At 45.9% G+C, this 25,497-nt stretch overlaps 1 protein-coding gene across 2 annotated transcripts; it reads right to left on the bottom strand.

The window, feature by feature from the left end:
* Positions 1-18,293: 18,293 nt before the first annotated feature.
* On the bottom strand, positions 18,294-25,278 carry CAMK2N2 (calcium/calmodulin dependent protein kinase II inhibitor 2). 2 transcript variants are annotated; one of them, XM_075340346.1, is made up of 3 exons: positions 24,808-25,278; positions 24,078-24,092; positions 18,294-22,533 (listed from the first exon to the last, which is right to left on the bottom strand). In XM_075340346.1, the coding sequence occupies exons 1-3, from the start codon at positions 24,974-24,976 to the stop codon at positions 22,463-22,465; spliced, it is 255 nt and encodes an 84-aa protein (XP_075196461.1). In that variant the 5' UTR covers positions 24,977-25,278; the 3' UTR covers positions 18,294-22,462. The 2 variants fall into 2 exon arrangements, with proteins under 2 accessions (XP_075196461.1, XP_075196462.1); XM_075340347.1 differs by lacking the exon at positions 24,078-24,092 and having other exon boundaries at positions 24,808-25,269.
* Between the last annotated feature and the right edge of the window lie 219 nt (positions 25,279-25,497).

Genomic DNA, 25,497 nt, shown 5'->3' with positions numbered 1-25,497 from the left:
GAGAGAGAGGCTGGGGGGGAGGCTGGGGGGAGAGAGAGGCTGGGGGGGAGGCTGGGGGGAGAGAGAGGCTGGGGGGGAGGCTGGGGGGAGAGAGAGGCTGGGGGGGAGGCTGGGGGGAGAGAGAGGCTGGGGGGGAGGCTGGGGGGAGAGAGAGGCTGGGGGGGGAGGCTGGGGGGAGAGAGAGGCTGGGGGGGAGGCTGGGGGGAGAGAGAGGCTGGGGGGGAGAGAGGCTGGGGGGAGAGAGAGGCTGGGGGGGAGGCTGGGGGGAGAGAGAGGCTGGGGGGGAGGCTGGGGGGAGAGAGAGGCTGGGGGAGAGGCTGGGGGGGAGAGAGAGGCTGGGGGGGAGGCTGGGGGGAGAGAGAGGCTGGGGGGGAGGCTGGGGGGAGAGAGAGGCTGGGGGGAGAGAGAGGCTGGGGGGAGGCTGGGGGGAGAGAGAGGCTGGGGGGGAGGCTGGGGGGAGAGAGAGGCTGGGGGGAGAGAGAGGCTGGGGGGGAGGCTGGGGGGGAGGCTGGGGGGGAGGCTGGGGGGAGAGAGAGGCTGGGGGGGAGGCTGGGGGGAGAGAGAGGCTGGGGGGGAGGCTGGGGGGAGAGGGAGGCTGGGGGGAGAGAGAGGCTGGGGGGAGAGAGAGGCTGGGGGGGAGGCTGGGGGAGAGAGAGGCTGGGGGGGAGGCTGGGGGGAGAGAGAGGGGGAGGCTGGGGGGGAGGCTGGGGGGAGAGAGAGGCTGAGGCTGGGGGGGAGGCTGGGGGGAGAGAGAGGCTGAGGCTGGGGGAGAGAGAGGCTGAGGCTGGGGGAGGCTGGGGGAGAGAGAGGCTGAGGCTGGGGGAGGCTGGGGGAGAGAGAGGCTGAGGCTGGGGGAGGCTGGGGGAGAGAGAGGCTGGGGGAGAGAGAGGCTGGGGGAGGCTGGGGGGAGAGAGGCTGAGGCTGGGGGAGGCTGGGGGGAGAGAGGCTGAGGCTGGGGGAGGCTGGGGGGAGAGAGGCTGAGGCTGGGGGAGGCTGGGGGGAGAGAGGCTGAGGCTGGGGGAGGCTGGGGGAGAGAGGCTGAGGCTGGGGGAGAGAGGCTGAGGCTGGGGGAGAGAGAGGCTGAGGCTGGGGGAGGCTGGGGGAGAGAGAGGCTGAGGCTGGGGGAGGCTGGGGGAGAGAGAGGCTGAGGCTGGGGGAGGCTGGGGGAGAGAGAGGCTGAGGCTGGGGGAGAGAGAGGATGATGCTGGGGGAGGCTGTGGGAGAGAGAGGCTGATGCTGGGGGAGGCTGGGGGAGAGAGAGGCTGATGCTGAAGGCGGGGGAGAGAGGCTGCTGCTGGGGGAATGGGAGAGAGGGGCTAATGCTAGAGACAGAGGACAAGGGTTGAGGGATAGTGCAATGACAAAATCGATGGGGGGAGTGTAAGGACTCAGAATGAGAGGGGGCAGCATGTGTGGGCTCAGTATGGAGTGGAGCAATGTAGGGGAGTCAATATCAAGAGTGGGGTAGTGTGTGTGTGTGTGTGGGGGGGTCTCAGCATAAGCGCTAGTGTGGTGGTCTTAGTATGATGAATGGGGCAGCATGGAGGTGTCATTATGGAAAAGAGTAAGGCAGCATTAGGAGCTCATGGAGAGGGGCAGCATGCATGGGACACTGTGAGGAGGGGGCAGCATGCATGGGACATTGTGAGGAGGGGGCAGCATGCATGGGACATTGTGAGGAGGGGGCAGCATGCATGGGACATTGTGAGGAGGGGGCAGCATGCATGGGACATTGTGAGGATGGAGCAGCATGCATGGGACACTGTGAGGAGGGGGCAGCATGCATGGGACACTGTGAGGAGGGGGCAGCATGCATGGGACACTGTGAGGAGGGGGCAGCATGCATGGGACATTGTGATGAGGGGGCAGCATGCATGGGACACTGTGAGGATGGAGCAGCATGCATGGGACACTGTGAGGAGGGGGCAGCATGCATGGGACATTGTGATGAGGGGGCAGCATGCATGGGACATTGTGAGGATGGAGCAGCATGCATGGGACATTGTGAGGAGGGGCAGCATGCATGGGACATTGTGAGGAGGGGCAGCATGCATGGGACATTGTGAGGCGGGGGCAGCATGCATGGGACATTGTGAGGAGGGGGCAGCATGCATGGGACATTGTGAGGAGGGGGCAGCATGCATGGAGCATTGTGAGGAGGGGGCAGCATGCATGGGGCATTGTGAGGAGGGGACAGCATGCATGGGACATTGTGAGGCGGGGGCAGCATGCATGGGACATTGTGAGGAGGGGGCAGCATGCATGGGACATTGTGAGGAGGGGGCAGCATGCATGGGACATTGTGAGGAGGGGGCAGCATGCATGGGACATTGTGAGGAGGGGGCAGCATGCATGGGACATTGTGAGGAGGGGGCAGCATGCATGGGACATTGTGAGGAGGGGACAGCATGCATGGGACACTGTGAGGAGGGAGCAGCATGCATGGGACACTGTGAGGAGGGGGCAGCATGCATGGGACATTGTGAGGAGGGGGCAGCATGCATGGGACATTGTGAGGAGGGGGCAGCATGCATGGGACATTGTGAGGAGGGGGCAGCATGCATGGAACATTGTGAGGAGGGGGCAGTATGCATGGGACACTGTGAGGAGGGGGCAGCATGCATGGGACATTGTGAGGAGGGGGCAGCATGCATGGGACATTGTGAGGAGGGGGCAGCATGATGTGAGGACAATGTGCAGATCATATTTCATAATTGAGGAAGGTGTGGTGGGTATAATTTATAAGGGAGGGCAGTGTGTAGTTTATTAGGGGCAGTGTGACAGTCACAGTATATAAGTGGGGACGGTGGGAATATTTTATACTCATGCTATGTTTTGATGTGCCTGTGGTGATCCCCATTGGGGGGGGGGTTAGTGCCCTTTGTTTCTCATTTATACTTTTTAAAGTGTTTTACAAAGTAGATCTGCCTTAAACAGATGTCGAGTGCGAAAACTCAGTTTTACGTTGTCACTAAGGGGCGCGACCACTTAAAGTGCCTAGGGCAGCACGAAGGCAAAATACAGCCCTGCATACACATATGGAAAAAAACACATACTCTGGTCGCTCCCATTCCCCACAGTTTATGTGATATACCAACAAAAAAGTAGAAAGTGTTTTTGAAGTGTAAAGGAAATGATACATGGGTTTCTAAAGATTTTAAAAATATAAATCCGAAAATTGTTACTACTTGCATTTATATTCAGCCCCTTGTAGTGTGAGTGTTTGTGAGGGTCTTGTAGTGCCCCTGAACCCATCAGGGTGCGACAAGGTTCTGCATCCCCATCAGGATGCAGGGCCTACCCCCTTAGGGACCCAGAACCCCAGTACCGGTACCACCAAAAACCCAGGTAATCCCAGTTTTTTCCAACAATCCCCCATACAATGGTACCTAGCTAGGGTGGGACCATGGATGGCCACCTAGAGGTAGAGCCACTCCAGTCCACTAGTTGACCAGGTGGGAGGGGAACACTGTGGAGAGTAGTTGGGAACACAGGAAGTCAGTAGTCAGTCTAACTAAAGGAGTCTAAGTGAAAGTGTGAGGAAGTGAAGTTACTCCCTGACTCGGTTTGACGGTGATCTGGTACCGAGGAGAGGTAGTTGCCAAGGGAGTACGGTGGAGTACTCCCGGAACTACGCACTGACAGAGTACAGGACAGTAGGACAGGAAAGAGCTTCAAGCCAACCTGTTAACACTTGCACAGCAAAGGGGACCATCAAGGACCTTGCTGACCCTAAAGAATCCGAAGACTCAGTAGCAAAGAAAGAGATGGGGACAGGACCAGAGACTCCATCCCCACAGGGTTCATGCTACCGTCAGGCGGACAGAGGTGGACAAACCACAAACCGGGGACTCCCAATGTTCCATTCCATGGGGACCCATTTACCAGAGACAGGTTCAGGTGAAGAAGGGGAGAACCAGACTAGCACTTGGACGAAGGGGACCTGGAGGCGAAACCAACTGGCTTCGGCCAACCAGTTAACACCCGAAAAGTGAGTAAACCAGTTGCACTGAATACCTGTCTGGACTCGTTCTTCCGACGTCTACTGTACAATACACCTGCTGGGGTAACACCCTACTTGCGGAGGGCCCAAATCATCAGAGCTGCACATTCCATCAGCCCCAGCAAAACTTGCAGTGGCGGCTCCCTACACTTATTCGCATCACCGCAAGTGTCGTCACAAATAACTTTATTCACAAATTGCCTGTAAATATTTCCCATTACAAAAAGGGCCCAGGGCACGGAACCGAGAACGGCCACCACCGTGACACTCCCAATAGAGACACTATCTGGAACCGAGGACCCGATATTCCTAAGAGCTACAGGAGACTTCGAAATAAAATCCTTAGTGACTAATTGTCACCAGAAATCACCTAATTAGTAAATTGAGTGCACCTGTGTGTAATTTATTCTCAGTATAGCTATAGATTTATGGCACAACTGCAAATCTACATGGTTGTCCACCTAAACTCACATCCCAAGCAAGGAGAGCACTAAATAGAGAAGCAACCAAGAAGCCCTTGGCCATGGAGAGATCCACAGCTCAAGTGGGAGAATCTGTACGTTTAGTATTTGGTACAGACATTTTTGCACTATTTCTGTATCTCTTGGCAGGAAAAATAGAGAGGCAAAAACACATGCTTTTTGACATGTTTACGGTGGGTTTTTGACCCTCTTATTTGGTGCAGATTTTTCCAATTCATTAGAGTGGATGAAATCTGCAGCAAGAATTGACATGCTGCAGACTTAAATCTGTACCAAATGTGTGAGGAGAAAATACTCAAGGTGTACATTAGACTTCAGGATTTTCATTCATATTGATGGCATCAGTATTCCCTTAAGGTTTTATGACAAATCTGAACTCAAAAACACACTGAAAATGAGATAAAAATGTAACGTGTGCACACAGCCTTAGGCCTCTTTCACACGTCCGTGTCTCCGGTACGTGTTTGGTCCGTTTCCTCACGTACCGGAGACACGGGCACATGTAGACCCATTAAAATCAATGGGTCTGCACTCACGTGCGTGTTCTGCCATGGACCATGTGTACGTGTGGAGCATATGTGTGCCCGTGTGCTCCACACGTAGACATGTCCGTGTTTCTCCAGCATCACGGGTGTCACACGGCCCGCATATAGACCACATGGAGGTGTTCCGTGTGACACGCACCGGAGAAAACACACGTGTCTGAGAAAAAAATAACAAATCTTTACTCACCTTCTCCAGCCCTGCTGTCTCTTCCGCTGCTGTCACTTGCTTCCGACCGCCGCTCATTATGCTCATTGAATATTCAATTCACTGCGGCCGGAAGCAGCAGCAGCAGGGAGTCGGCAGGACCGGAGACTGAAGATCAGCACCACAGACAGCAACGCCAGGGACAGGTGAGCAGAAAGTTTCCGTCCTCCGTGTGTTATCACGGATAACACGGAGAACACATGTGTGCCATAAACACGGCTCACGGAGGGCAAAACGCACCTTTGACACGTCCGTGAAAAACGTGCGTGATTTTCATGGACGTGTGAAAGAGGCCTTAGTCGTATACTCCACAAATTTGGCCTTTATGGCAAAGTGGCAAGAAGAAAGCTATTTTTTAAAGCAAAGGATAAGAAGTCCCATTTGCAGTTTGCAAAAGGCCATGTAGGGGACACAGCTAGCATGTAGAAGAAGGTGCTCCGGTCATATGAGACCAAAGTAGAACTTTTTGGGCTAAATGCAAAACGCTATGTGTGGTGGAAAATTAACACTGCACATCACCCTGAAAACACCATTCCCACATGGTGGTGGCAGTATCATGTTGTGGAGATACTTTTCTTCAGCAGGGACAAGGAATCTGGTTGATGGGAAGATGATTTGAGCTAAATACGTACAGGCCAATCCTGCAGGTAAGCCTATTGGAGACTGCAAAAGACTTGTGACTGGGGTGTAGGTTCACCTTTCAGAAGGACAAGGATCCTAAAGATACTGCTAGAGATACAATGCATGGTTCAGATCAAAGCATATTCATGTGTTTGAATGGCCCAAGTATTGACTCAGTGAGACTGAATACAAATTCGCATCGCAATTTTCAGATTTATATTTTTAAAATAAATAGAAAACCATGTATGATTTCATTTACACTTCACAAATACATTCTACTTTGGGTTGGTATGTCACATGAAATCCCAATAAAATACATTTAAAGCATTGGTCCGGTCTCTAAAATGTATTTTCTAAATATTTTCTAAATATCTATTCTTACACCATAAGCATTTTTGCTATTTGCTTTATTACACAATACCCTACACTTCTCCCTATCTAGCTCTTAATCCCTAAATATGTTGTTTTTTTACTGCACTTTCAGTGACGTTTAATTTGAAAGATGTCTCAAAAGGTACTCAATCCCCCACAACATCTTTTGCCTCTCCTGGAACAGGAGGTCACAGGGGTTGATTCTGTCATTACTAGTTTCTTGCATCACCATGCTCTGACTATGTCCTGGATCCATGGCGATAAACGCAGTGGGACATGTGAGTGCAGCTCCAGCACTCTGCTTCTATTGTCACTGACGTAGCTTCTATGGAGAAAGATTTAAAGGGAACCTGTCAGCAGAAATTTTGCAATAAACCTAAAAGATTCCCCTTCTGCAGCTCCTGGGCTGCATTCTAGCAAGGTTCCTGTTGTTATTGTGCCCCCGTTGAGACCAAAATAAATACTTTATAAAGTCTTACCTTTTTGTATGCTAATTTTTTTTATGTACATAGGGGCAGGGTCTCTTGCGTCCGTTAGTCGCCCTCCTGCCGCTTTACGCCGTCCCCATCGCTCATTTCCATAACTGAGGACGCCGCCCAGTGCTCCCGAGGTCTGTGTAGTGTGACCGCTGGTGACGTGATTGCGCAGGCGTGAGATTATGGGCGGCGCTGTGATTGTCATCAGCAAGTACCAGCCCATAATCTCGTGTCCGCGCTTTTCACTCTGCCTCCACCGTTATGCTGCTCCGCTCCTCCCATCTATTTCCTGCTCCAGGGAAAGATGGGTAAGAGGTGACGTGGGTTCATCTGGCCAGCGCTTGCGCAGAACGGTGGAGGCAGAGGGGAAAGCGCGGGCAAGAGATTATGGGCGGGTACTTGCTGATGACAATCACAGCGCCTGGTGTCCTTCACTTATTCTATCTCCACCCCTGACATGTTCTTTCAAAGAAGCTATTGCAGTGGAGATAGGAGCACAGCGTCAGTGCTGCACTCACGTATCCCAGGGCATCTATCAACATTGATCCAGGACATCTTCAGAGGGTGTTGATGCAAAAAACTAGTAACTGCAGCGCCGAAGACTAGTGATGTCCTATTCCAGACGGAGTGATAGATGCTATGGGAAGTGAGTGCAGCCCCAGCCTCCTGTAACATCACGTGTCTCCTGTAACGTCATGTTTGAGACACCTATAAAATGACATGTTACATGAAGTGCAGTAAAAAAAACAACACATTTAGGGATTAGCTGGATAGAGAGACATGTAGGGAATTGTGTAATAGAGCAAATTACAAAAGTGCTTAGTGTGTAAGGGTAGATATTTCGAAACTACATTTTAGGTGCTGGAATAAACCTTTAAGTTTGTGGGTGTAACATGAAAAATGTGTAAGCGTTCACAGGGTATGAATATTTTTTCAAGGCACTGTATGTAGTAACTTTGATTCTGGTAATGCATTGCCATATGTATGCCATAAGTTTGGTTCTGGTAATGTAATCAAATTTGTAAACTTGATCCTGTTAGTATATCTGTGCAATAAGCTTGGTTCAGTTACTGTACCTATATAGTAACCCTTATTCTGTTACTGTAACTATCCAGTGTCAGCTATTTGCTGAAGAGGTTTCTATATAAGCACTGATTTATTAAACCCTACTTATGAAGATTTTTGTGTAGTCGACTACTACGAGATTTCTATTTAGAATATTGTTGCTTTAAGGCTGAGTCAGACATCTATTTATAAGGTTATTATGTCTAATTAAGAGCCCTGAACTACAATGCGCCCAGTACGGTTAATGCAAAACAATAATTATAATAACAATTCCTGTTCCTGGTCTGTTACTAAACTCGAACATGTATCTGGGATTATATACATATAAATTAAAAATGTAAACAATACTGTAGGTCCAATAGAAGCTCAGTGACGTCTTTTAACATAGATAAAAAGTCACCCAGGGAAAAATTTGACAGCCAACCCCATTATGGGACAAGTTATACCTATAGTCTTCAGTAATTTAGGGCAGAATGAAACATCTGCAAACATGGGACAACAGGGGATATCTGCCATGTGGGAAGGATACACAATATATCTTAATTTCCTGACGTACACCCGGCCAGAAGAAACTATCAATTGGCCTAGACAGGAGTAATTCGTTCCAGGCATTATACCATAGAAAATGTTCTGCTGTGTCTTGTGGGTCCCCAAGTGTCATACAAGTGGGTTTATAAGTAGGGATGGGCGAATATCACAAATATTCGGCAATATTCGGTTTTGCGAATATCCGACGAATAGGTCGCCGCTATGCGAATATTCGATGCGCAATGTAAGTCTATGGGAAGCCCAAATAGTTGCTATTCGGCAACTATTTGGGTTTCCGATAGACTTACATTGCGCATCGAATATTCGTAAATAGTCGAATAGCGGCGATCTATTCAGCAAACATGGGCGTTGCCGAATATTTGAGGTATTTGATCATCTCTATTTATATGCTATATCAAGAACCATATTCTTGTACATATTAGGTAACTGGAGGTATTCCACAATTTGTTGTAAGATTTGATGGCTCAATACAGGAGATCACTATTCATGGCATAATATGGACTTTGTCAGTGTCTGGTTCCTGCAGTACTCTATTCAAAACTGAGATATTTTTGCCAAGGATTTTTTAGAGTTACAATTCATTTAAGCACTATCACAATTATCACAGAAATTTCTTGCTCAGACACATTTGGACAAGGACTAAACTGTTTTCTTCTCCAGGAAAGTCCGGTAGTAAAATCATCTATGCTATACATTTATTCCATTCACAGAAGATGGCATGCGTTCTTTGGGAGATACTATGCTCACTTCAGTGGATTTTCCTTTTATTCCCAAAACAAAGGGACCTTATTTTTTAGTATTACATCCCCCATTCTCATGATTGTTCGGAATCTTCATGGACACTAACATCAGTAACTTTTCTGTTGTAAGTTGGTCTCTAGATACCAGAACCAATGTTCCAAGGCTACCCGAGTCCAATAAGACTTTAGCAGGTCAGTCTCTAGCCCCGAAGTTGAATCACAAACAGGTTTGGGAAAGAATGAATGATGCCAGTAAGCATCACAATCCATGGGCACAGAGAAAATGGGGCAATGTACCTTATTGCCAGAAACAGGGCATATAAAGGGGCCAAGCTACAATACCAGACAACAACTGATTTTGGACACAAAAGTTGCACTGTTTCAATTAAGATTGTGATTCATATATCTATGTTTGAAGCCCAAAGAGAACACAAATCTTACAGCTAAAGAAAGAAAGATCTAATCTCAATATATAAACGTGTAACTTAACATCAGAAGTGTAGTCATGCCACTTGTTCACTTCAACCTGCTATGGCCAAAAGGTAGGTAGATTTAAACTAACCATGTTCTTATTCTCTATCATTGTATTTGGACATCATAGAGGTGGTACCCAGCTTGGGACTCTATAAGCCACAATGGAGAACTGCTCTGTAGAAGAGGCTCCTGTTCTGGTAGACTGGAATAATATTTGTGTTTCATGGATTCATCTGTATGGCTACAACAGAGCAACAGCCAAAGGAGTTATTTCCCATTAAAAGCCATTTAAGGAAAGTTTAGCGGTTTCCTTGAGAAATAAAATGGTCAGGTTTACGTGCACTAATGTGCAATGTTGATCCAAAGATCCAATAATAGCTAATATCTTGCCATTTTCTTTCCCCGAAGGTGCAGTGGGGTGGAAGGACACAGTGACGATCCTTATTGTGTCATCTTAAGAATTTACCACCAATGTAATATCTTTCACTATACCTATTGCTCCCGCTAGCCACAAACTTACCACGGTATGTAGTCTATGGAGGGCATGATTTAATCACTGGAAATTAGTAGTCATCTGTTATGTGGCTGACACTTTCCTGTTCACTACCTAAGGGCACGCTCACACGAGAGTGAAAAACGGACGAGTGCAATGCGAGAAAATTTCACATTGCACTCTGACCAATGTTAGTCAATAAGGCAGAGCAGTTGGTCAGCTTTTCTTGTATCCAGATTCTGGGTGTGAGAAAAGTCGCAACATGCTGCAAATTTCTGCGAGAGCCGTATCACTCGCACCCTTTCAAGTGAATGGGTGCGAGAGAAACATCGGCCTGCACTCGGATGTTATCCCAGTGCAGTGTGATATACACACAGGCTGACAATGGAGGAGATGGGGGGATTAACCCCTCCCTCTCCTCCGCAGCGCCCGCCCTCAGCTTCACAGCTGTGACCCGATCACAAGATCGGGTCACAGTTGCATGACAGTCGGCTCACGCTCGCAGCAGAGTCGGAGCCGGGGGTCATTAGCATATTGCATCCGATGCTCTCGCATCGGACGCCATACGTTCGTGTTAGTCCAGCCTAATCCCTAGTCTTATACAGTTACGACTATCAGCCTTGTTCTTCATTCCCTCTTTGCGATGCACCTTTCTAACAATTGTATGTACTATCATATTTACTTAGATTTATGTATGTTATGGGCCATTGTGCTCACCTCCTTGTGTCCTGAGATCTATCGCTTCTCAGGTCGTGTTGTGATATTTTTGGTAAAATCATGTATATTTTTCACTAAATTGCTATGGCTTGAGGAAGAGTTGACTAGTTCAAGAGGTATGACTTGATGGCTTCTCCCCACCTGCTCAGCTGGACTGAAAGGTCTCTTCAAGGAACTTGGGGCAGGTTTCTATGCTCCTGCTGTCCCATCTGTCAAACTGACAGGCAAAATATAAAGTGTAGGCTTTGAGTTCAGGGCATATAATTCCCTCTACAATGCATGCTGGAACTGTGTAAGGCCTCCGACACACATCCGTGCCGCCGGTAAGTGTTTGACATTTTTTGCAAGTACCGGCGGCACGGAGACACGTTCAGCAATGCTACCCTATTGTAGCAGGCACACACATGTTAAACCACACGTAACGTGTGTCTGTGTGCGTTTGTATATGTATGCTTTTTTCTACACGCTGACATGTCCACGTTTTCTCCGGCAGCACGGGTGTCACACGGCCCGCACCCGTACCACACAGATGTAGTGTGGATGCGGTCCCATGTGACACGCACCGGAGAAAACACACGTGTCAGTGAAAAAACCCCAAAACATTTACTCACCTTCTCCAGCCCTCCTGTCTCTGCCGCTGCTGCCACTTGCTGCCGACCGCCGCTCATTATGCTCATTTAATATTCACTTCACTGCGGCCGGCAGCAGCAGCAGCAGCGGGGAGACGGCAGGGCTGGAGACCGAAGATCAGCACCACGGACAGCAAAATGGACCACGTGAGTATGCAAATTACCAGTTCTACGTGTGCTATTGCGGATAGCACACGTAGAACACACGTGGACCGCACGTACCCGAGACACGTACTTACCACACGCAACACGCAGGGTAAATAAGTGTCTTGCGGCACGTGCGTGTTTTTAACGGAAGTGTGTTTCAGGCCTAAAAGGGAGTCCTAGTACCTATAGTTCAGACATAGCTCTGAACTTTATGATTAATTCCTGGCTATATTAGACATGTTTTTCCCATCTAAAGCAGTTTTAGTTTCTTGAGGGGATTAGCGCAGGTTTTGGATAAGGTATACACTTTACCTGAACTTTATAATGATGCATTGTCCACTAGAAGAGATTTTTATTCTACATGACTAAATATAAGCAATTTCCAGAATAAAAATCAGAGAGAGAAAACTGATTTAAATAATAGGTCATTTAATGATTAGACATTGGTATATCAATAACCTACACTAACTTCCATTCATTACAAGATAAATATTGCAATGTACCTGGAAATTTTAAAGTCTAAAGGCCGCTTTACATGCAACGACATTGCTAACGAGATATCGTTGGGGTCACGGAATTCGTGACGCACATCCGGCCTCGTTAGCGACGCCGTTGCGTGTGACACCTATGAGCGACCCCTAACAATCAAAAATACTCACCTAATCGTTGATCGTTGAGACGTCGTTCATTTTCCAAATATCGTTGCTGGTGCTGGACGCAGGTTGTTCGTCGATCCTGAGGCAGCACACATCGCTACGTGTTACACCCCAAGAACGATGAACAACAGCGTTCCTGCGTCCTCCGTCAAAGAGGTGGGCGTGTCGTTAATGCGGCTGGTCTTCGCCCCTCCACTTCTATTGGCGGGCCGCTGTGTGACGTCGCTGTGACGGCGCACGAACCTCCCCCTTAAAAAAGAGGTTGTTCGCCGCCCACAGCGACGTCACTAGGAAGGTAAGTATGTGTGACGCGTAGCTCGAATATTGTTCGCCACGGGCAGCGATTTGCCTGTGACGCACAAATGACAGGGGAAGAGGGTTTAATTTCATTAATTTACATAGAATAGCATTAGGAATAGATAATTGGCTGATCTTACCTTACTCGCCTCTCTTCAGTAGAAATACTAAATTAAAGGGAATCTGTCACCAGATTTCTGCTCCCCCATCTGAGAGCAGCATAACGTAGAGACAGAGACCCTGATTCTAGTGATGTATAACTTACTGGGCTGCATTCTGCAGTTTTGATAAAAATCACTGTTTTATCTGCTGCAGATCTACCAGCTCTTTGAATACTGAGACCAGAATAACACTGCCCCGACACCACTGGAGGGCAGCTTTCTGTGTATACTGTGCATAGACAGAAAGCTGATAATCAGTGGTGTTGGCAATTGGTCTACATGGCAGCATGTTTACTAGTCCTCTAGTCATAATCTCCTGCTGATGAAAGTAATTTTCTAAAAACTACAGCAAGCAGCCCAGTAAGCGACACATCGCTGGAATCAGGATTTCTACCCCTACATTATGCTGCTCTGAGATTAGGTGGCAAAAACTTGGTGACAGATTCCCTATAAAGAAGACCTTTCCACCTGGTTAAAAGTGTGCCATGTTTGCAATAATTCATATTCCTGCTGCTCTCCTGTATATTCTTTTTGTTATCAGCCATATGGTTCCGGAGGTGTGGGCCTTTTTATTTACAGCTAATTACTATGGTCTTTACCAAAGTGGCATAACTCAGATTCTCCAAGGCTGCTTTACACAATTAACCTGTAAGCCATGCCCACTTGGTAAAGACTATGAAATGAGCACTAAATAAAAAGGCCCAAATGTATGTTGGATTTAAAAAAAAAACAAACAACCCCAAAAACATAAAACAATAAATGAATATTCAGATATTCATGGAAGCAGCATTAAGAAAATATTAGCAAAAACTGGCCTGGTGACAGGTCCTCTTAAAAGGCCCCATTAAAGGTAACATGTCAAGTCAGGACTAGTCCAGTGGGGGGTGATCTGACGCATAGGTATGCCCTTTCTATAGTATTACCATGATGCAGAGTCTAAGGGTGGGAGGTATAATAATAGGATCTGATGCAGTACTAGTCCAGTGGGGAGTGATCTGACGCATAGGTATACCCTTTCTATAGTATTACCATAACGAAGAGTCTAAAGGGTGCTTAACACGTTGCGACATCGCTAGCGATCGCTGGCGATTTTGCGTGCGATAGCACCCGTCCCCGTCGGTGGCACGATATGTGGTGATCGCTGCCATAGCGAACATTATTGCTACGGCAGCGTCACACACACATACCTGTGCAGCGACGTCGCTGTGACAGCCGAACAATCCCTCCCTCAAGGGGGAGGTGCATTTGGCGTCACTGCGACGTCACTAAGCGGCCGGCCAATAGAAGCGAAGGGGCGGAGATGAGCGGGACGTAACATCCCGCCCACCTTCCGCATTGCCAGTGGAGGCAGGTAAGGAGATGTTCGTCGTTCCTGCGGTGTCACACATAGCGATGTGTGCCAGCAGCAGCAACGATAATAAGGAAATGAGCAACGTGCCAACGAGCAACGATTTTCACGTTTTTGTGCTCGTTGATCGTCGCTCATTGGTGTCACACGCTGTGATGTCGGTAACGGCGCCGGATGTGCGTCACTACCGACGTGACCCCGACGATATATCGTTACCGATATTGCAGCGTGTAAAGCACCCTTAAGGGAGGGAGGTATAATAATAGCATCTGATGCAGGACTAGTCCAGTGGGGAGTGATCTAACGAATAGACATGCACTTTCTATAGTATTACCATAACGGAGAGTCTAAGGGTGGGAGGTATAATAATAGGATCTGATGCAGGACTAGTCCAGTGGGAAGTGATCTTACGCATAGGCATGCCCTTTCTATAGTATTACCATAACGGAGAGTCTAAGGGAGGGAGGTATAATACTAGGATCTGAGGCAGGACTAGTCTGGGGCTGAGACTCCCTGCCACACTAGTCCTCGCTCATTACCAGATGCCAAGATGTTGAATAAAAGCACATGTATAACAGACATTAGTAAGACACAAAAATCTCATCAGAATAAAAAAATCAGCATGCACATCAATATGGTAGAGGTTCGGCACAGTTTCCCTTCTAAGACCCTTGTATTATGCAATAATCTAGTTGCATTGAATATATTGACTACTTTATATAAACTCAGCATTTGTTAGGCAAAGTATTCACAGCAGCCACTCTATCACATCCCTGAATGCTGGATTGTTGTATAGTGGAATAGAAGGGAAAAAGCACTTTGGCACCAAAAGATACTCTCTTGATTGAAATGTTTTGCTATGTGAAACTAAACAGAACCAATTGTTAAATATGGTTTGAGGCATTTTAGGTCAATGAATCACACCAGTTTTGATGGAATTATGAATCCTTGACCCTGCCAGAAGAATATTTCTTCATCTGTCCAGGTAATAAAGCTCAAAACATCTCCAAGCAGAAATGAGCAGAAATGTTGCCACCTGGAATTGCTATGATATAATCCAGCCCTTAAAAAGGACCTGTCACCAGGTCAAAAGTAGCAATTTTTTCTCTCATTTTATAAACGCTGCTCTTTTAAGTATTTAGGGTTTGTTTTGTGTTTTTTTTTAGTATATATTCTTTATTGAGAATGCTTCTTAATAGTACAGAAATTACGTAAAAAAAACAACAAGCATAAACATTTGTTTAGCATAGGGAAAAAGAAGAAAGAAGGGGGGAATAGAAAGAGGAATACATAAAAGGGTGGAATCATGGGAGGTGAAGGAGAGGAGAGGAGTTGGGGTTGGGGGAAAGGGAAAGTTCCTACCCGTCTAATGAAGTGTGTGCCTTTTTACCCTGCTATGTGTTTTAGAGTGTATGAAAGAAATTTTTAAGTCTTAAGTGTCCATGAACAATATGGTAGATAGATATATCTGTTCATTTTTAAATCCGAGATGGTAACTTTGAGTGTGTAAGAGTGTCAAGAAATTTTTACTGACTTTTGGTATCGGGTCCATTTTTCCCCAAGATTCTAAAAGTTTGGCGTTTTTTGTGGAGTGATGTAGGCGGGATTTCTCGTATATGTTTATAAGATTCCATTCATTGAACACTCGATTAGGCTTGGTGCATCTTCGTCTTTCCAATGTCTGGCTATTAAGAGTTGTGCAGCATTTATGAGATGAAGAATTATCGAGCGTTTGTTTAGATGTGGTTTGTATAGGTCTAGGTTGAGAATGATAAAATCTGGGTTAAAATTGAGTTTTGTTTTAAGAGCATTTTCTATGTGTTGTTTAATAGATGCCCAGAATTTTCCGATTTTTTGTGCAATAGTACCAAATGTGTAGAGGGGTGCCAATCACTTGGTTACATCTCCAGCATTGTGGTGAGAGGGATTTGTCGATTTTATGAAGAATATCTGGTGTTTTATACCACCTTGAGATGATTTTGTAATTGAGTTCTTGGTACCTGGATGATATACCACCTTGAGATGATTTTGTAATTGAGTTCTTGGTACCTGGATGATATACCACCTTGAGATGATTTTGTAATTGAGTTCTTGGTACCTGGATGATATACCACCTTGAGATGATTTTGTAATTGAGTTCTTGGTACCTGGATGATATTGCAAGATTGTGTGCATTATTGAAAATAATTTGGATTTCGTTAGGGTTGAATGTGGTATTTAGCTCAGTTTCCCATTTATTGATACAAGATGGTTTTTCTATGTTGTTGTATAGATACATGTAAATTTTTTATATTAACCTATTCTTCCCGTGAGCACTTAGCAAGAGGTCTTGTTGAGGAGATAGGTTTGAAGATGAGATGTCCGGGATATAATACGAGGCTAGGTCTTGTATGATTAAAACGACTTTATCGTTAAAATCTATTGAGTTGAAGACCAGTTTAAGGCTAGTTTCACACTTGCGTTGTGCGGGATCCGTCGCATTGCGTTGTGTGATGGATGTAACGGATGCGTTGCATAAAGTGGCACAACTGATGTGACGGATCCTGCAAAACAACAGAATCCGTTGTAGCTTTTTTTTCAGCGATTTATTCAACTGAGCATACGCAGTTGTGTAAAGACGGATCCGTCACAGGAATCCGTCAAATGACGGATTCCGACGAATTCCGCCACCATAGGCTTTCATTATAAAAATGACGGATGCCAACAGAATCCAGCACATTGCATTTTTTTGACGCTTTGGGAAGCGCAGAAAAACGCTACATGCTGCGTTCTTTCCGCCCGGTGGATGCAACGCAGCGTCGGCCAGCGGATGCAACGCAGGACCATCAGTCGCAATGCGTCGTCCATACAAGTCTATGGGAAGCAGCGGAATCCGTCAACGGATTGCGCTGTTTTCCAAAACGGCGGATTGCGACTGAAGGAAAAAAACGCAAGTGTGAAAGTACCCTTAATTTGTTTGTTTTTAATGGTTAATGGTTCTGGATTATATCTCCTAGTGTTAAGTCACAGGAATTTTTCAGTCACTTGATTTTGCTTTTTAGTAGTCTAAATTTGTAGGGGATTAAATATTAGATAGGGGTTGCTTTGTAGATATTTGGTATTAGTTCTAATTTTTTATTGAATTTATGCCAAAGCCTGAGTGTTACTTTTGTGAAAGGGTTCAGTATGTTTTTGTATTTAAATTTGTTGTGGGGTGTCGGCCATAGAAAATGGGATAAACCCCCTTTCAGATTACTTAGTTCTAGGGTGGTCTTGTTTGTTTTTTACATCAGCCATACGGTTTTTAGTTACTGACAATTTTTTTAGGTGTTTTTGCAAGGAGGCATGGTTTACATAATCTCTGGGGACGTGTCTTTAGTCTGCTCTGCATTATTGCCCTGTGGGCACCACCCCCCTTAGTAAAGACCATGAAGAATAGCAGTGAATAAAAAAGGTCCATAATTCAGGAACCAAAATAAAATAAAAAAAGGAAAACTCTGGACAGCAGCAGGAATAAAATAAGAGTAAAAATAGGTCACTTTGGACTAAGTGACAAGTGCTCTATAAAGCACAGATCAAGTGATATGTAGATAGGTGTTAAAGGGAACCTCTCGCCAGGTTTTTCCCCTATGAGCTGTGGTCACCACTAGTAAGCCCATATATACAGCATTCTAGACTACTGTATATAAGAGCTCAGGCTGCTCTAGAACGTAAAAAACACCTTTATAATACTCACCTATGGGTGTCGCTGCTCTCCATCCGCGACTGCACAGGATAGAGGAGGTGCCGAACAGAGAGCAGCTACGCCGATCAGACCAGACCGCTCCCTAGGTTAGTATTATAAAGGTGTTTTTTACGTTATACAGAGCGGCCTGGGCTCTTATATACAGCATTTTAGAACGCTGTATAAGGGCACACTGGTGGTGGCCGCAGCTCATAAGGGTAAAACTTGGTGACAGTTTCCCTTTAATAAGAAAGGGGACATTTGAAAAATAGATGAATCAGTTTTAGTGTATACTCTATGATAGATACCCAGAAATTTTTCGGTATACATAAATGAATTTTTTCTACAATTCATCATTGCTGAAGGGGGTCGTACCAGATGCTAAAAACAGAGGTTCCATACTTTTTCTGGAAAATCATTTGAGGAATAAGGGAACAAAATCTATACATGCTGGCAATAATTGCATTTATGGTTAGTAGATTTTTCTTTCTGATCCCTTGAACGAGTCGCCCAATGTTGAATGCTTTCTGCTTACCTTATGAATTGATTTTGACTTTCTCAATCCGCTTCTTTAACCAGCAGATCAGTGGAGACACAAACACACTAGAGCTCAGTGGTGATCAGTTTATTTCTTTATTCACCAAATACAGTTGAAATGGTATTAATGTACAATGAGTCATTCCCAGAATGGCACAGCATTGCCTTATTCGAATCAGAAAATGGTGTATAATCATTGAATCTAAAGTCCATGCACAGGTTTTAGAAGGTTTAAAAAAAAAAAAAATGAAAAAAAAAGTAGAAAATTAAAAACACAACTATTACGTCCCATAAAAGAGGCGGATAACAGCTGTTACTTCACATTCAGAGACTGAGTGGATTCCTGAAACCATCCCTTGGTAAAAGATAGTATAAAATTTTCAAGCCACATTATTTCAGCCAGCCAGAAACCTTTATATCATAGGTCACCACCAGCAGTGATTGTAGACGGAGATGGTAGTGCCACCACCAGGATGTGTGACATATGCCTACCCTTGCCATCAAGTGCTGCACACTGACAGGACTAACATGTCTCTGGTTCCAACTCGTAAATACAGATCCATAAAATGCGTCACGGCTGATACTCTCCAGAGTGAAAACTGTAGTGAAAATTTTGTACAATACAGTTCTTTCCGTATCTGTATTTGCAATAATTAAGATTGGTAGATTGGGTATAACTGGTGCCTCTGACATTAGAGGCCTACTGCAAATACCAAATGAGGATACTCACACAGTAGCTGAATAAATATGTCTGTAAATACGTATGAAGGTGAAATCGCATTTTGAGGCAGCTATAACTTGCATGGTACAATATATCAGATAGAGAAAGTAATTTAGTACAATCTCCCTAAAGGAATCTTGGATATTCTCTTAACGTAACCTAAAATAACAGGATGACATTACTTGGGAATTCCTAGAAACGTTGACAATGTTTTTGATATTGTCAATGATACATCTCCAATAACATATTAAAGGGAATCTGTCAGCAGTTTTGAGTGCACTAAACTGGTATCATATAATCACACCTATGTTATCGATCATACTTGTGAATACAAAGTTTTAATCAAGTAAATATGAGTTACCAAGTCTCCACTGGGCATTCCTTACCAAGTCTCCACTGGGCATTCCTTACCAAGTCTCCACTGGGCATTCCTTACCAAGTCTTCACTCGGCGTTCCTTACCAAGTCTCCACTGGGCGTTCCTTACCAAGTCTCCACTGGGCGTTCCTTACCAAGTCCCCACTGGGTGTTCCTTACCAAGTCTCCACTGGGCGTTCCTTACCAAGTCTCCACTGGGCATTCCTTACCAAGTCTTCACTCGGCGTTCCTTACCAAGTCTCCACTGGGCGTTCCTTACCAAGTCTCCACTGGGCGTTCCTTACCAAGTCTCCACTGGGCGTTCCTTACCAAGTCTCCACTGGGCGTTCCTTACCAAGTCTCCACTGGGCGTTCCTTACCAAGTCTCCACTGAGCGTACCTTACCAAGTCTCCACTGGGCGTTCCTTACGAAGTCTCCACTGGGCGTTCCTTACCAAGTCTCCACTGGGCGTTCCTTACCAAGTCTTTACTAGGTGTTCTTGAACCATGGAAATATCCTGGCTTCTTGGCTGTAAACACTTCTCCAACCCTTCCCTTCTAATCTTGGTTAATACATCTTGTGGTCTCATGTGTCCTACAACCTGACCGCCAGAAGACCTCTAGAGCTATCAATCAGGAGCAGATAGGTGGGATTGTGGAGTTTTGCAGTGTAGAAGCCAGGACACTTCCCTGGTTTAGGAATGCTCTAGTTTAGGCTATAGTGTGGCTACAGCTGTGATGTTGGGCTTGTTTTATAGCCTTATGCTTAGGTTCAATAAAGGCAAGGGTCGCAGTTCTAGTTGCAACCTAGTCCAAGCAGTTTGAAGCGATATCGGTAGATATTTGAAGCTTTAACTTCAGCCTGTGCTACTAATGGCATCATACTATGTCCTACCTATCAGGAGACTGCTGGATAAGGGGTTGACAAAAAATTGCAGCTTAGAAACCATGGTTAAGAAAACTCTTCCTCCTAACGGCTCTAACTTAGGACAGATAGTGACTAGAGCTGAAATCTTGTTTTAAAGCCTTTTTCTTGACCCTGAATTATGACTCAACGAAAGATATACTGTACATTAATTTAAGCAGGTAAAAGTTGAAGCTGCATATACTTGCAGATTTCATTTCACTCATATAACTAAAGGTGCTTTACTAAGTCCCAATCCAACCACTAAAGTCGTCAATTAAAAGCAAGAAGGTGGGAGAGATTCGTAGCGAGGTTAAGACAGTTCCTTGGTTCAGGAACACCCAGTGGACTTTTGAGGACTCTTCAACATAGAAAGAGTGAATCTTATCCTACAAGTATGATAAGAAACATAGCTATGATTAAATTTGGTTTCTCAGGACGTATCGTTGGGCACATAATGCGTCAAAACTGCTGACAAATTCCCTTTAAGTTTATTTTTCTATCAAGTAAGTTTTTATAATATGGCCCTTTAACTACTTGTCAAAATCAGACCAAATAGAGTTGTACCGCTGAAGAAGTGGGGTAAAGTAGTCCTACTAATCTATAGCTGATTGTCACCTGACCTTACCCATCTAACGCTGCCCGGAAGTAGTGTGGCCTAACTCAGAAGTGCTGTTTCAGATAGTTGTCATTAAAAACATGTATGTCTAATAAATATATGTTTCCATACATCAGTTTTTTCCATGTTGCAATGTAGAAATACGTGCAAACATTTCGAATCTCTAGCTCAAAAACTGAATGACACTGAATGTAAAAGAAATACTTGCTACATATGCGATATGCAGATTATGTACAGGAGGAAAACGATCCAGTGTAAACATTTTTCATACGTGAAATGTGCAGCATATTTCTACATATGCACTTAGGTAAAGCTGGCACGTATATAATATATATCAAGTTTAGCGCCATATAAAGCATTGTATACTTATTTAAACATATACTATATAATACATGTATAAGGGACACATATCCGACATGGAACAACATGTCCTAGTAGCAAGCAGCATATTGATGTAAAAATTCCATTAAACAATGGCAAAACATACCATCAGCAGGTTGGCTCAGTTCTTACACATTCATGGTGGTGGCAGCAGTATGTTACATAAATGCCTGATAAAAGCTCCCCCCTCCTCACGTTACTGCACTACATTGCCATCCAGTTGACGCCAATCACTCTGCGTCCAGACGTTGACTGCGTCTCTGATGTGACATTGCACAGTCACCAGCATGTATCAGAATTCATATTAACAAAGAGTTTATAAAAATACAAATGTAAAGGGTTCCTGTTAAAAAGGAGCGTGCTGGGAAAGGGGTGGGATCCAGGATGGATTCGGAAGCTCATGCAAGAGATGGAGCAAATTAAGTCTTATTCTTGCTTGGGTTTGGACAGCAAAAGGACGGCCTGTGCCTGCTCTGCGCCCTCCAGCTGCTCTGCTTCCGACCTGCTGGTTTCTTGAACATGAAGGGCAAGATGAATGGGAAGATGGGTGCTTGTCCAGTCTCTTATTGTTCTGATGCTGGTTTACTGGTTGACTGGAAGGGGCATGGCATTATTAATCACAAATCATCCTATATATATATACCTATATATACACATGACCAGATATATTTATATATATATATAGATATATAAACACAGCTGCGCAGATGGGTTCCCTGTGGGTCCACAAATACGCACACAGCTAAAGATTATTACTTCACTAGAGACACATATTGTCAGAATAAAGTGCATTTCTAATAACCTACTGCCCCTGGGATGTACATTGTGAGTCAGGAGGAGGAGGCAGCACCTGGCAAGGTTTGGAGTTGATAGGCACAAACTCCATGGTGCTCCAGTCTACAAGCACCTTCTTGGCACACAGGCAGATGCTATGGACAACAACACCCATTCTGCAATCTGGGGTTGGCTTTTAACATGGGTTGAGAGACTCATCACTGCCCCCAGAGCCCAGAGTGAGGGACAGCGACAAGGGGTAAAGGAAGGTGCTGAAATGAACATCTCCACATTGGAGGTCATTGGCGTGGTCTGAGTGGAGTGGGGAGCCAGATGGCACCATCAGGAGACCTGCAGAGGGTCTGGATCAAGGTGGAGGGTGGAGATTTGCCAGCAGCCTCAAAGCCTTTCCTTCTTCTCCATGTCCACAAACATGCACAGCCAAAAGTGCTTACAAATCAGGGTGGAGAGCAGCCACTTCCACACCTTATACTCCGGAGGGAGACTTGTCCGACACCCCCTTCAGCACCTCGTCTATTCTGTCATCTTCAATAACAACTGAAGAAAGGGAGAAACATGGGGTTGGGTATAAACAGGCAGAGTGTACTAAGAAAGGTGATAGTGGGAAGGAGAGATGACATGGAGAGACATGAGATGCAGAGAAATAAGATGAGGAGGAGGTGAGGGCTTGAGAAGCAAGGAAAACAACATGTGCATTCACTCCTACACTGCAGTTGGCTGGAGTCTAGCAATGCACACACTTATGGACACAATGATGCATTCACGTGTAAACAGAAACAATTGCATAGCTCGATACAAAAGATGCATATATGTACAGCCAGGAAATTGTGCACTCACCTCTTCAAGACTAAGACCTATACGAGTCCAAGACTGTTTTCATACCTGATCAAAACCCTACAAACTATGTAAGAAGCATTCGTGCCTCCGTGGACATAGTCCACTGGTAGTTACACATTCTCCGCCAGCGTCTTGATAATCTCCTCCAAATTGGATTATGCTCCAATGCTTATGATAAGAGCATTGGTTACTTACTTTAGCTCCTGATATTAATAATAATAATCTGCAGAAGCAAGTTATTGGATGAACTTTACAGAAAGGTGGCAACTGAACAACTAACCTGGACTACTAGGAGGTGGTCTACCCTTGAAGGATATATAAAGATGACATATCCATCATCTACATGTGATTTCACGTGTTTGCACTTCACAGTGCTCTCCGACTATATTCTTTCATGGATGGCTCTGATGCCTAAAATGGGGCGCTAAATAAATTGGTGTCTATAGGAGCCTTGCTCGCCTCTTACATCCCAAAATGGGGGCTATAGGGACCCTGATCCTTAATGGTTGCTACATCCCTGGGTTCCTTCAATATTTTACAATGAGGGCATACATTAGAGAAGCTACAATGAAAGCGAGGTCTGACTGGCCATTGGGATAAATGGTGCACAAACTAGTGGGCTGAATACATAATGCATCAATGTGCTCTGTACTGGGCACTTAAGTCGAATATTTTGGAAATATTTTCTCCCCTAGATTCGCTGTGATCAGTTATTTTGCCAATTCCTTTTAAGCCACCGCATTGTTAGAGCCCCCCAGAAATGCATCATGTAATTTTCCTTGATTTCTCATCCATATACAGGATGGATAATCTGCAATAAAGACAGCCGTCCTATATGACTTGATGAAATGTAAGGATCTATGGCAACTCCTGAGGTTAGCTATAGCGGCATCTAAAATGGCACCATATCCATCCTTCCCCTAAGCGTATAGAGCAATGCCATTCTGCGTGTCGTCAGCTATACAGATAGAGATTAGATCCATAGACAGCAGTCCGCAGGGTTAATGGTCTTGTATGGGTTTGGTCACCCCCCCCCCCCCCCCCATGTAGAAGGTGAGAGCACAACTTCTTAACACTTCATTGGAAAACAAACAGCACCTCACAGACACTACTGGTAGCAGAAACTGCCCACTTCAGGCGGGCGACAGCGGACACTGCGTATGTGTGCATCTCTGTGTACAGATATACAGACCACACGTATGCACACAGAATATAGATATATAGGCACGCTCTGAGATCAGTACCTTGGACAGTGTCAGCTCCAAGAGAGAAGAATGCACAACAAAACAAGGCATTATAGGTGTTAGCAGGCGTATTGTACATAGTCAGCTCAACATGTTCATCTACCTGTCTGCATCCAGAGCTCAGCACTGGGCACAATGACATCCCCATGAAATCAGCCCAGTATGATCGGATGACAGCTGGATGATCATTTCATTATATGTCTGCAATGTGCCCCCTCCCCATTCATTTCATCCACATACGCATGCATTAGAGAACCTATAGAGCGGTCAGTAATGAGGGTTCAAGCAGCGATGCCCCCTTTATTTCAGATCCATGCAGATTCCCAGCAGATGTATACACAGTATATGGTCTCATGAGAAATCACATATGGCATGTAGCTACAAGTGTGTAATGATGGCCAGAGCTGCTTGCTCCCATGGTGTTCCAGGTGGGTATGCCGCATACATGACTGGCAGCTGCTGATGGGCACTGGGTACAGGTATTACAGTATACATGGCTGTTCTACAGTGCCACTATCTCCTCACCAGTGATGGATCCACACACCCCAGTCACCCCATGGCACACAGACTCCATGATGTGGGGAGGGAGAGGGTGATGACATGGAGGAGACAGTATCGTGTATGTATGGATGATGTGCTGCTGCCTGTGATGGTGTCTGTGCGCCCTTCCCCTCTATGAGTCCATGATGTCTTATGACTGGCACAGCCCTGGCCATTGAAGCCTTCTTACCTCTCTTGGCTCTCCCAATCTGCCCCAGTTTGGGGGGTCTCTTCTGCTGGTTCCCCCCATAGAAGGCGCTGGTGTCCTGGAGACGGCAGCTGAAGGAGATCTGCCCCACCTCGGTGTCAGAGCCGTAGTGCCCCATTTTATCCTCGCTGTAGGGGAGAATCTCAGACATGGTGGCGGCACCAAACCCGGGGATTGCGGCGGGAGGACTGGGGATCCTGCGGCGGCTGCACGGGCGGGCACACAATCCTTCTGTCTGAGGCTATGGCAGACTGCGGAGGAATACGGGCGGGGACCCGGGGGTGTACACTGATCCCCCAGCTCCTGAGTACACGTCTGAGGAGAATCTGAGCGCTTCTACATCATAAAGGGGAGCAGTGTCCCGGTGACGTCATGTGAGGGGGTGTGTGACATCAGGAGGCGAGTGCGGAATAACAATGACACTGCAGCAAAACAAGGAATCAACTTCACAGAAACAAACCCCAGAGAACAGGGGCGGGCGGGCGGGATCCTGGGCGGGAGGGGTCTGCCGGAGTGTCCTCGGGAGAGGGGACCCCCGCCTGCCGTGTACATGTGCTGACCGCCGTGCTGGTGACACAGGGGACTGCCATACATTGTCACATAGCTGAAGATGAGGCTTAGCACTCACAATTCGGGCATTGGCTTCATATTCCGATACCACAGTACACAGCT

This window comes from Anomaloglossus baeobatrachus, chromosome 3 (genome assembly GCF_048569485.1).
Source record: "Anomaloglossus baeobatrachus isolate aAnoBae1 chromosome 3, aAnoBae1.hap1, whole genome shotgun sequence".
Taxonomy (NCBI): domain Eukaryota; kingdom Metazoa; phylum Chordata; class Amphibia; order Anura; family Aromobatidae; genus Anomaloglossus; species Anomaloglossus baeobatrachus.
Note: the sequence above shows the minus strand (reverse complement) of the source record. Positions and strands in the feature narration are given on the sequence as shown.